General features: G+C 40.6%; 1 protein-coding gene across 2 annotated transcripts in view; it reads left to right on the forward strand.

The window, feature by feature from the left end:
• fbln1 (fibulin 1) overlaps positions 1-13,552 on the forward strand; it is a 173,736-nt gene that overhangs the window by 84,673 nt on the left and 75,511 nt on the right. For both annotated transcript variants that reach the window (XM_060839893.1, XM_060839892.1), the window contains exons 10-13: positions 986-1,114; positions 3,261-3,386; positions 4,272-4,391; positions 10,337-10,468. In XM_060839893.1, coding sequence (XP_060695876.1) covers positions 986-1,114; positions 3,261-3,386; positions 4,272-4,391; positions 10,337-10,468 — 507 coding nt within the window. The remainder of the gene's footprint in view (positions 1-985; positions 1,115-3,260; positions 3,387-4,271; positions 4,392-10,336; positions 10,469-13,552) is intronic.

Raw genomic sequence — 13,552 nt, forward strand, 5'->3', positions numbered from 1 at the left:
GTTCAAGGATTTGACCAGACTGCATCTCAGAGATTGTTTGCCTGCTCTCTTCACAAGTGCTTACTTAGCACCCATCTGCGTGCTCACAGCATCTATGCCTTGCCATCCCATGTCTGTCAACATGTTGGCAATTCAGCCAGAACCAAAGGCTGTCACTATTATCGCATTGAATTGCTCTTTAGCTCAGACTAGCTGCTTCTCATGCACGTAGGGATCTTTCCTGGGAGTAGGGGCCATCTTGCTGCATGGTACACCAAGGCATCAATCTAACATTCACAAACATGTGCCAACTGCCTGCATGTGTATTCAATCAAATCACCATGTTGGAAACTGTTAGGGGCAAGTTTTCAGTCCAGTCAAGGCAGGGTACTTTCAGTCACAGACATAATCCAAGGGCTTCATATGGTCAGTCATCTGCTTAGAACACTCTCAGTCAGTGGATCTATCCCAGTGCAGTCCAGGACTGTTCAATGTTCAGTGCAAATGTAGCAGCCAGTGATTATATTCATGATTAGGGGCTGCTCATTGAAGTGGGTCTGAGGTCTAGGGCAAAAGTAGTCCTAGGGAATCCTTCTGCTCATCTTTCAAGTGGATTCCAGGGACCTGGTGGGTCATCAGAGGGATGACTAAAGGAGGAGGGAGGTCATGACTGGGGCCAGCATGGAACCAGTGGTATTTGCAGAAGTAAGATGAGAACAGCCAATGGGGTGTAAACCCAAAGTAAAGGGTGAGAATGCAGTACCTCATGGGAGAGCACAGTAGACTGCAGGAAGAGGAGTAGTGGCAGTGACCATGAAAACTTATTGAGATAATGCTGAACACTTAACCCTGTTCCCAGCAATGCAAAACTCTGTGCAGGGAGCATGAAAAACAAAGACAAAAAGTGCGCATTTTTGCTACTACAGTTGTATGTCAAAAATACCTCACAAATCCTAACTTTTAATTGATCTTGTGTAATTTCAAGCTAGTTTTCTTTATCTTGCAGACATTGATGAATGTGTAGGATTACAAAATCCTTGTGGTGAAGGCCATTCCTGCATCAATTCTCCTGGCAGTTTTCACTGTGATTGCAAGATCGGATATTATTTCAACAGCATTTCCAGAACATGTGTTGGTAAGTGGAATGCGTACATAGCCAGCAAAGGCTTCTATTCTAAAATGTTACAAATGAAATACAATTTGTCTGGGAGTTCACCTTCTATTCTGAGTTATAGTTTAGAACCACAAGTTGAGATTGAAGACATGCTTAAGTGTCATTGTTACTTGACCTGGTTGTCATTAATACTAGACTCATGAGTAATCATTTTTTGCAGGATTGAAGTTTAGAGGACGAAGAATACCTAATTAGACCATTTCTATAATCAAGCCATAATGTGGTAGTGGGTGGATCTAAGATAGTGATGGAATATAAGAACATAAGGACCAGGAGTATAAGCTCTTATGCCCGAAACGTCGAATTTCCTGTTCCTTGGATGCTGCATGACCTGCTGTGCTTTAACCAGCAACACATTTTCAGCTCTGATCTCCAGCATCTGCAGACCTCACTTTTTACCAGGAGTAGGAGTAGGCCATCTGACTCTTCGAGCCCACTTCAGTATTCAATAAGATCATGGCCAATCAGTTTGTGGCCTCAGCTCCATCTACCTGCCCTCTCACCATAACCCTTCATTCCTTTACTGTTCAAAAAGTTATCTATCTTAGCTTTAAAAACATTCAATGCAGGGAATGCAAGGCAGGAACAGAAGGGGATGGATAGTCTACAAAGGAATGGTCATATGGACATGTTAGAATGTGTTCAAAGGTCAAATTTATTAAGGAATATACCTAATTAATTTTAAGGGGTTCCCATACTTATGAAAGAAAGTTTGTACATACCAGATGTTGTGTTCAATCATGCTTAGTGATGTTTTGAATTAAATTAAAAACCATGATATCCTTGGCACATTATATCAACATAGAAAGAAAAGCTTATATTTATATGGCACCTTTCAAGTTGTATGGACATTTCAAGGTGCTTTAAGGACAATGAAGTTCTTTTATGCTGTGTAATTATTTTTGAAGTGTAGGAAATGTGCACAGTGAGATACCATAAAGAGGACTGTGACAACAAGAAGATAATGTTTACGTTGAGATTTAGTTAGGGATGAATGTTGCCAAGGACACTGGGGAGAGCTCTCCTGATTGATTTTGTGCGGTGCAGTGAGATATTGTTGAGAGCGGCAACAGGGCATGAGTTTATTGCCTCATCCAAAGACAGCTCCTGATAGCCCACTCCTTCAGTACTACATTGGAATGTAAGCTCACAACCATCTGACTCAGAGGTCACAAAGAGAAAATCTTTTGCCAAAATCATTTTTCTGAGGTACTCCACCTTTAAATATTTCTCCACATTGGTGATGTTCAATTCATACTCCAGTGTACCAAGTGGATTAGTGATTGCAACGTGAACCTGCAGGATTGATAGGGTGCATGTCGCAGCTAAGGCACTTACCCATACTTATGTGCACCAACATGGTTCTTATTGATGATACATTTGACTGGGGTGAAGTTTCTTAGAGAGGAGTTGGAAAGAATATAATGAAATGGAAAGGATAAGGAAAAGAATGTTTGGAAGAATCATTGCCCTGTTATATCTTATATGACAATGTTACATCGTCCATCCAAGTAAGTTTTCTTTTTCTGTTCGGGCAATCTTTTTCTTGGTTACAGGAGACCTTGAAATGTTTGCATCCTTTATATTCATAAACAAATCAAATGAAATGTTTGTAAAAGCCTTTTTCAACAATATGGTTTCCCTTTAAGCTTGTATGGCTTAAGGTGGTCACAATGTTGAATATTGATTCCAGTACAGCTATGATCGAGATCTTGTTTAGGTGCTGTCCAAGGTGATGAATCTTGTAACTTAATTTTGAAACCTGCATTACCCCAATTCTTGGTCCCCAATGAGCTTTCCTCAAGAAATGGTTCCCTCCCCAAACTGTGAGCCTGCCTCTCCTGGAATTATTACTGAGACACTGGTGGAGTTGCTTGTGAGATGGCAGCTTGCTAACTAATGGTGTTAATGTCAGCAGGCAGTGGGGTTTCTTCAACTGTATTTGCTTCTTTAACTGTATTTGTTTCTCAAATAATAATTTCAGTATAGCTTTCTTGTGATTTACGTCCGTGATTATGGGAAGATTTTATAAACAATTGCTGTTCATTTCAGTTTCATGGAGCTATTGTTCCCTTCTTCCTAAATTTTGTACTTCCATTTCTCTCAGATGAAAATGAATGCAGGCGTTATCCTGGACGCCTCTGTGCCCACAATTGTGAGAACACTCCAGGTTCCTACTACTGCAGCTGCAGCAAAGGCTTTAAACTCTCAGCTGATGCAAGAAACTGTGAAGGTATTTTACTGCTGAATAACTTACCAGCTGATCATTAAAAATACAACATTTTCTTATTTAACAGCACCTCATGTGATCCAAAAAATGCTTCTCTACCTTTAGCAGTATAAACTAAGATTTCAGATACTTCCAAAATCATTTATCATAGTAAGAAATAAGCATCATATGGATCACAATTTTCATTATACAATTCCAAGTGGCACTTTTCAATAACAAGGACATTTTCTTTTCTCCCTTCATGGGAGTCTGAGCATTACTGGCAAGGCCAGTGTTTATTGCCTATTCCTATTTGCCCTTGATAAGGTTTGAGCTATCTGCTTGAACCACTACAGGTCATGTGGTGTAGGTAAACCCACAGTATTTTATTTCTGTAGCAATTTAATACAACTGAGTAGCTCTCAGAGAGATATTGAAGTGTCATTTAGGTGAGAATGAGAAAGGATTTGTTTGAAAAGCATTAGTGAACCATCTTTTTGTTATGATAGCTTTGTGATTATCATTACTTCTTCTTATTTCACATTTATGAATTCAAATTCCAACAGCTGCTGTGGTTAGTCTGGTAAGGTTATGACTATGTTAATCATTTCCTATTCTGGCATTTCCTAGACGGTATCTCTTTATCACCAGAACAAGTTGACATTTCTCTTGCAAAAGAAGGGCTGTCTTACTCTTATTCCTCACCAATTGCTGTCCTGGTTAATGGATGGACACATACACAGATCCAATTTAAGGCACATAGGTACTATCACTGACATGAGATGTGCACATATAGAAGCCATGCCAACCTTGTGGGAGTTTTTTGTGACATTTAACTTGCTCCATATTTCTGACAAGAGATGAAAATAAACCTAATGCTCTTTTTAATCCTTTGTTTTGTGTTTTTAGATGTAAATGAATGTGAGCACAATCCCTGCAGTCAGGAATGTGCGAATGTCTATGGCTCATACCAGTGTTACTGCCGCCGTGGTTACCAGCTCAGTGATGCAGATGGTATAACATGTGAAGGTAAGGTAGATGATGATAATACTGTCTGAACTTCACTAATTAGCCTGGTGCATCACATAGAAAAATTCACAAAGGTCCATAGGTATTATCATTCAAGATGCTTATAGCCAGTAGAAAGTCAGAGTAAAATGGATCCTATTTTAAATCTCAAATGTTAAATGACAACATGCTAAATTTGTGTACAACACTGTTCTACTAATATCCTTAGATATTCGTTATACCCCTCATCTCCAGGTTACCCTGTGTAATATGCTATTTTCAAGTCTTTACTGTATCAGGTTCATGGTGTTGTTCTCTGTGCATGATACAAAAATGTATTGTATACAATTGGCTTCTGTCAAGTCCATGAATCTATATAATGAGACCACTTGCATGCATAATTGAAGGTAATTTTCTAGCTCCGCAGCCTAAGACATTGTTGATGTTATGTCGACTTTGTGAGATGTTTGAAACTTCATTTTTTTCATTCATGATTGAACTATTAGAAGATCATCTTCTTGCTTCCCTGTCCAGTTTTCATTACAAAGTGATATTTCCTCATCATGCTGTGATTGCAGTTGTTGTCAGTGCATGTCCTTGGTAGAAGAACGAAAGATGTCCAAACGGTTCTTAACAAGAGTCATATTAGACTCAAAAGGTTAATTCTGTTTTGCTCTCTACAGATGCTGCCAGACCTGCTCAGTTTCACCAGCATTTTCTGCATTTTGTCTACCACTCATGCTGTTCATTTAGGGGAGGCAGTTGACTTACACTTCCTGTACTCTTGAATACAGGAATTACATGTTGATAAAGTATCAGCTGTCTCTTTTGGGGAAAGTTGTCCCTTGTGGAAGGTGGCAAAGAAGTAAAGTTATCCACATATTTCACAGGACCCATAAGACCATAAGGCATCAGAGCAGAAATTAGGTCTTTTAACCCATTGAGTCTACTCCACCATTCAATCATGATAAATTTCTCAACCCCATTCTCCCACTTTCTCCCTGTAACCTTTGATCTCCTTGACAATCAAGAACCTATCTATCTCAGTCTTAAACATACTCAATGCCTGGTCTCCATAGCCTTCTATGGCAATGAATTCCATAGATTCATGACTCTCTGGCTGAAGAAGTTTCTCCTTATCTCCTTTCTAAAAGGTCTTCCATTTACTCTAAAGCTGTGTCCTCGGATCCTAGTCTTTCCTAACAATGGAAACATCTTCCCAACATCCACTCTGTCCAGGCCATTCAGTATTCTGAAACTTTCAATTAGATCCTCCTTCATCCTGTGAAACTCCATCGAGTATATACCCAGAGTCCTCAAACGTTCCTTATATGTTAAGCTTTTCATTTGTGGGGCCATTCATGTGAACCTCCTCCTGAACATGCTATCTGTACATCCTTCTTGAGATAGAGTCATAGAGTCCTATAGCATAGAGACAGGCCCTTTGGCCCAAATTCTTCGTGCTGACCAAAGTGTCCATCTCCCTGCACTTGGCCCATATCCTTCTCATTCTTTTCTATTCATGTACTTGTCCAAATGCCTTTTAAATGTTGTTAATGCACTGCCTCAACCACTTCTGCTAGCATCTCATTCCATGTGCATACCACCCTCTGTGTAAAAACATTGCCCCTCAGGTTCTATTACTCTTTCCCCTCTAACCTTAAACTGATGCCCTCTAGTCCTCAATTCCCAACCGTGGGAAAAAGACTGAGTGCATTCACCCTATCCATGCCCCTCATGATCTTATACACCTCTATAAGGTCCCCCGTCTGTCTCCTACGCTCTAAGGGTAAAAGTCCTAGCTTGTCCAACCTCTGAGTCCAGGCAACATCCTTGTAAATTTCTTCTGCACTCTTCCCAGTGTTATAACATCTTTTCTATAACAAGGCAACCAAAACTGAACACAATATTCCAAGTATGGTCTCACCAACATCACATATAACTGCAACATAACTTCCCAACTTTTATACTCAATGCCCTTAGTGATGAAGGCCAGTGTACCAAAAGCCTTCTTCACTGCCCTGTCTACTCGTGACTCCTCTTTCAGAGAACTGTGCACCTGAACTCCAAGATCCCTCTGTTCCACTACACTCCTTAAGGCCCCACCAATCACCATGAAACTCCTACCTTGATTTGATTTTCCAAAATGCAAGACTTCACACTTATCTATATTAAACTCCATTTGCCATTTCTCGGCTAACTTCTCCAGCTGATCAAGGTCCTGCTGCAATTTCTGATAATCTTCCTCACTGTCCAAGATACTGCGTGTTTTAGTGTCATCAACAAGCTTATTAATCATGCCTTGTACATTTTCATCCAAATCATTGATATAGATAACAAACAGAAATGGGCCCAGCACCAACCCCTGAGGTACTCCACTAGTCACAGGCCTCCAGTCCAACAAGCATCCTTCCACTATTACCCTCTGCTTCCACAATCAAACGAATTGTGTGTCCAATTTGCCAGCTTGGCCCTGGATTCCATCTGATCTAACCTTCCAGAGCAGCCTACCATGTGGAACCCTTTCAAAGGCCTTGCCCTTGTCAACCTTCCTGGTCACTTCGTCAAAGGACTTTAACTAATTTGTTCGGCATGATCTCCCACTCACAAAGCTATGCTGACTACTCCTAATCAAATCCTACCTTTGCTAATACATGTATATGTTATCTCTCAGGATCTTCTCAAGTAACTTATGTGCCACAGATGTAAAGCTTACTGGTTTAAAGTTCCCAAGCTTTTCTTTACAGCCCTTCTTGAATAAAGGCATGACATCCACTACCCTCCAGTCTTCCAAGATCTCACGTGTGGCTAACGATGACGCAAAAATATCAGTCCCTGCAATTCTTTTCTCTAACTTCTTGCAGTGTTCTTGGATATATCTGGTCAGGACCAGGAGATTTATCAACCTTTATACATTCTAATATATCCAACACCTCCTCTACTGTGATATGGACCATCCTCAAGATATCACCAACAAACCTTCCCAAGTTCTCAAGTCTTCATGTCTTTCTCCATGATAAACATAGAAGAGAATTATTCATTGAGAACAAAGAAGAACAAAGAACAAAGAAAATTTACACCCCAGGAACAGGCCCTTCAGCCCTCCAAGTTTGAGCCAATCCAAATCCACTGTCTAAACCTGTCGCCCGATTTCTAAGCATCTGTATCCCTCTGTTCCCCAACTACTCATGCATCTGTCCAGATGCATCTTAAGTGAATCTACCTCACTCATCTCCTGTGGTTCTCCACATACTTGTCCACTCTGGTCCCTGAGGGACCCTGTTCTTTCTCTAGTTATTATTTTTCCTTTAATATGCTTAAAGTACCTCTTTGGATTCACTCTAATCTTCTTAGCCAAAGCTATCTCATGCCCTGTTTTCACCTTGCTGATATCCTTCTTCAGTAAACTCTCTGTATTCCCTGTATACCTCCAGGGATTCCTTTGATCCTAGCTGTCTGTACTTGAGCCACGTCTCCTTCTTTTTTCTGGTCAAAGTCTTAATGTCTCTTGTTATCCAGAGTTCCCTATTCCTGCCAATCTTGCCCTTCACCCTCACAGAAACATATAGACCTTGAACTCTAGCTATCTCACTTTTAAAGGCCTCCCACTTACCAGAGGCCCCTTTATCTGCAAACAAACTACTACAATCAACCGCTGCAAGCTCCTGTCTAATTACATCAAAATTCATCCGGGTCCGAATTTAGAACTTGAACCTGTGGACCAGGTGTTTCCAGCCTTTTGTGGCTTGGATCATGAGACTGGCTCCAGTTTTCACCTGCAGAACTGGTGTGTCTCTGATCTTCACGTTCTCTTGCACTGGTTCTGTGGCTCTGATCACCATTGATACTATGTAGCAGATCTGCATCCTCACTGGTGAAGACTATCAGGTTTATGAAGCAAAACTATCTACAAGGTATAGTTGTGAGAACATATTCTGGACTTCTACACACATGGGCTCCAGTTCCATGTGATCTGTGACCAAAGTGAGGTAGCTCCTTTCATGTATCCTCAGAAGCTATACTAAGAGTAAAGTAACGGTTGACCATTTACTCCACGAACCTTTGCCACATTCCTATGCTGTTACTAATCTAGAGTGGCATGTTGGCTCAGTGGTTAGCACTACTGCCTGACAGCATCAGAGACCTGTGTTCGATTCCACCCTTACGTGACTGTTTGTGTGGAATTTGCATATTCTCTCTGTGTCTGCATGGGTTTCCTCCCAGTGCTCCAGTTTCTTCCCACAGTCCAAAGATGTGCAGGTTAGATGGATTGGCCATGCTAAATTGTCTCTAGTGTACTATGTGGGTTAGCCATGGCAATTGTAGGTTATGGGGTTAAGGTAGAGAGGGTGGGTGGGGGGTGGGGGGAATGGGCCAGGAGAGGATGCCCTTTGGAGGGTCAGTGTGAACTCAATGGGCCAATTGGCCTCTTTCTCCGATGTAGGGATTCTATGATTAATCCTTCAAAACCATGCTACAAGTATGTGACAAGATGTTCAACTATAGAGGAAGTCACAGGTAAGTACTGGTTTCTCACTGCTTCTCTTCCTCTCCTTTATCACAGTAACATTCAGGTCAATTATAAGAGGCCAGGTGAGATACAGCATTAGATTGAAGATTAAACTCTGTAGTATGGCTTAGTATCACATGTATTTTTTTTGTATTACTCTCTTAGTATCACATGTATTTTTTTTGTATTACTCTCTTAGTATCACATATTTTTTTTTGTATTAATCAGCATTTGTTGGAGCCTGTATTTGGAGATGATTGACCTCTCCTGATGTTCACTCTCCAGGGAACCTTGTAACACATTTGCTCTTATTACATTTGTCTTTGGCTGTACACAATGGTTGTTGTTCTTATTGCCAGCCAAAACAAAGACAGTCACCTTACATTTACCCTCTCAAAGTCTGACTTTGAACAAATCAGAATTCTCACTCTACATCTACCAGATTAAGCCAATTACTTGATTTGAACAAAGAGGTCCAGAGCCTGTCTCCATCTATTTTGTACTAGAGCTCTCAAATACTTGACTATGAAATCATACAAACTCAATTTTCCTCTTACACTGCAGTATAGCAACTGCAATAAAATTGTAATGGAAGTTCTCTCCTGAATAGCCTGGAAGGACCAATTGTTAACCCTACTGTATGGCATGAAGCTGACCTATATAGTTTCCTGGTATTATCCCTTCCTGAGGTGAGTGACCCAATCTCAGCTAAGTGTTCAGTGTCATAACTGGACTCAGCACCCCTGGGTTGGAGAGGAGGTAAAGCAGCTAAGTTCACAGTAAGTCATTGTATAATGTTTTCTGTTGTGATAGAAAAGGGATTAAACTTTTCACTATGGAGAGAAAAACTCATGACTACCCCCATTGATGTACATAAAGCAAGTGCAGTAGAACATAAACTTATACTTGTAAAGTTTGCATAAGTAAATTGAAAACAGGTCATGAAAAAACGTCTTTGCTTGAAAAGTTAAGATTAAAGTTTGAAATAATCAACCAGAATTGCTTGTGGAATTGAATATCTGGGCAGTTCAAAATGTTGTTGAATACTGGACTAGGAGTAAAAATGTTGGAGGATGCAATTGATGGGCCAGATGGTTTTGTTTCCATTGAAAAATTTGATTTTGATTAACCAGATATATTGCTCCCATTGCTCAGCCATATTCTAATACTGAAAGCCTAGGTCACTCAGCAAAGCTACTAGAGGATGGATGATATCCAAGCAATCACATTTTAGTAGTATAAATTCACCTATTCAGAAGAGGGCTGAAAAATGCAACGAATAAAAAGAAAACAGACTAATTCTGTTCATACTAATTCAGAGTGTCTCTAGACCAATTGGCTAAGTCCCTTTGACATATCTCAATAGACTTATTACCAGCTCCTCTTTTATATCACTTGTGACATTCTGTGTCAATTGACTATTTCAAACTGTGTATTTCTTTTCATCTGGTTGTAGACATTGATGAATGTGCGCTACCTGCTGGAGGCAACATTTGCTCCTATCGCTGTGTCAATACTCCTGGCAGCTTCCAGTGTGCTTGTCCAGTGGCTGGTTACACACTTGCATCCAATGGACGTAACTGCCAAGGTAGGAGGACATTCCTGCAGAATCTATTAAACTATTGAGTTCACTATTATCATTACTGCTGGTGTTCCTTCTAAGTTTGGCAGCCACACAGCTGTTTGAAGGTTCTGCACACAGTGATCCACACACAGGATTGAGGTTCATAAGGAAGTGATGGCAATTCTGGAGTGTGAAAATATATAAGACTCCTGGGCTGGAAGGGATTTATCCTAGGATTCTCTGGGAAGCTAGGGAGGAGATTGCAGAACCATTGGCTTTGATCTATATGTCATCATTGACTACAGGAATAGTGCCAGAAGACTGGAGAATAGCAAATGTTGTCCCCTTGTTCAAGAAGGGGTGTAGAGATAACCCTGGTAATTATAGACCAGTGAACCTCACTTCGGTTGTGGGTAAAATGTTGGAAAGGATTATAAGAGATAGAATTATAATCATCTAGAGAGGAATAATTTGATTAGGGATAGTCAACACGGTTTTGTGAAGGGTAGGCCGTGCATCACAATCCTTATTGAATTCTTTGAGAAGGTGACCAAACAGATGGATGGCGGTAAAGCGGTTGATGTGGTGTATAGCTCAGTAAAGCATTTGATAAGGCTCCCAATGGTAGGCTATTGCAGAAAATACAGAGGTATAGGATTGAGGGTGATTTAGTGGTTTGGATCAGAAACTGGCTAGCTGAAAGAAGACAGAGGGAGGTGGTTGATTTGGAAATGTTCAATCTGGAGTTCAGTTACTAGTGGTATACTGCAAGGATCTGTTTTGGGGCCACTGTTGTTTGTAAATGACCTAGATATGGGCATAGAAGGATAGATTAGTAAATTTGCTGAATGGCACTAAGTTTGGTAGTGTTATGGACAGTGCCGAAGGATGTTGCAGGTTATAGATAAGCTGCAGAGCTGGGCTGAGAGGTAGCAAATGGAGTTTAATGAGGTTAAGTATGAGGTAATTCACTTGGGAAGGAGTAACAGGAATACAGGGGAACCTCAATTATCCGAATGAGATGGGCGGGCGCTTTTTCATTCGGATAATGAATTATTCAGTTAATTGATTAAATGACTTTCTGCTGGTGCTCGAGTTTTTAAAGTCGGCTCCTGTTCAGGAGACTGCAGCAGTTTACAGTGAGCCCCTGTCCCTATCCAAGACTGCCCCCCGCCCCCAAACCCCATCCAACACTGCCCCTGCCCCCAAACCCCGCCCAACACTGCCCACCTGTCTCCAACCCCACCCAACACCGCCCCCGCCCCCAACCCCATTCAACACTGCCCCTGTCCCTGTCCCCAACCCCATCCAACATGGGCGGGAGGTCAGTCATTTAGAGACGGTGCCTATTTAATCACTGTAAACAAAAGACGCGATCACTGTTGGAAACACGTCTTTGATGTAATGTTTCTGTTGGGACCTCGAGATCTCCTTCGGATAATCCGATTTTCAGATAATTGGTATTCGATAATTGAGGTTTCTCTGTACACAAGTACTGGGCTAATGATAAGATACTTGGTAGTGTGGATGAGCACAGCGATCTTGGTGTCCATGTGCATAGATCCCTGAAAATTGACACCCAGGTTGATAGGGTTGTTAAAAAGGCATACGTTGTGTTAGCTTTTATTGATCGAGTTTTGGAACCATGAGGTCATGTTGCTACTGTACAAAACTCTGGTACGGCCGCAGTTGGAGTATTATATACAGTTCTGGTCACTGCATTATAGGAAGGATGTAGAAACATTGGAAAGGGTGCAGAGGACACTTACCAGGATGTTGCCTGGTATGGAGGGCAGGTCTTATGAGGAAAGGTTGAAGGACTTGAAGCTATTTTTGATAGAAAGAAGAAGGTTGAGAGGTGACTTAATAGAGGCATATAAGATGATCAGAGGGTTAGATAGGGTAGATAATGAGAGCCTTTTTCTTTGGATGGTGATGGCTAGCATGAGGAGATATAACTTTAAATTGAGGGGTGATAGATATAGGACAGAGGTCAGAGGTAGTCTGTTTACTCAGAGAGTAGTAAATGCCCTGCCTTGAACAGTAGTAGACTCATCAACTTTAAGGGCAATTAAATGGTCATTGGATAAACACATGGATAATAATGGAATAATGTAGGTTAGATGGGCTTCAGATTAATGCAACATCGAGGGATGAAGGGCCTGTACTGCACTGTAATGTACTATGTTCTATGATCAGTGTATCAATGAATTGACTTTGAGTTCCAGAAATTGCTACTACACTTGGACATGGGAGATCTGTGCAGTAGAAAAAAATGTAGGAGGAATGTAGACTACCAATACAATGTGGTACCTGAGAGATTGTAGAGATTTGAGATGCAGTGCGATCTTTGTGTCCCAGTTCATGAACCACAAAAAGCTAGTATGCAGATGCAGAAAATAGTTAGGAAAGTTAATAGAATGTTATCATTTATTGTAAGGGAAATTGAATATAAAAATAGGAAGACGATTTTTCAGTTATACAGGGCCATGGTGAGATGGATACAGTATTGGTCACCTTATTTATAGAAGGACATAAATGCATTGGAAGCAGTTCAAAGAAGATTTACCAGATTATTGACCAATTGCTTTCTGAGGAAAGGTAGGACAAGTTGGATTTGTATTTTTTGGGTTTCAAAGAGGAAGGTGATCAGATTGAAACATTTAGGTCTTGAGGAGTCTAGATAGGACGCCATGTTGAGATGATGTTTCCTTTCATGGAAGAATCTAAAAATAGGGATCATCATTTAAAAATAAAGGTTGAATTTTTAAAACAGAAATGAGACAAAATATTTTCTCACAAAGCGCCATGGGTCTTTGAGATTCTCTTCCTGAACAGGTAGTGAAATCAGAGTAATTGAATATTTTTAAGGTAGAGGCAGATATATATTTTGGTAAGCAAGAGGTATAAAATGTGAATATGGCTTTGGAATTACAATTATATCAACCGTGATTTTATTTAATGGCACAGCAGACTAGAGGGGCTGTATACTCACTGTCTGTATGCTCATATATAACTGGTGTGTGTTACAAATTCCCATGTTTGCCACTGGGTGTTAAACTGACCAAGTGGATGAATGAATTAAAAATGAGGTGGATCTAACTAGGA

This window comes from Hemiscyllium ocellatum, chromosome 19 (genome assembly GCF_020745735.1).
Source record: "Hemiscyllium ocellatum isolate sHemOce1 chromosome 19, sHemOce1.pat.X.cur, whole genome shotgun sequence".
NCBI classification, from domain to species: Eukaryota; Metazoa; Chordata; class Chondrichthyes; order Orectolobiformes; family Hemiscylliidae; genus Hemiscyllium; species Hemiscyllium ocellatum.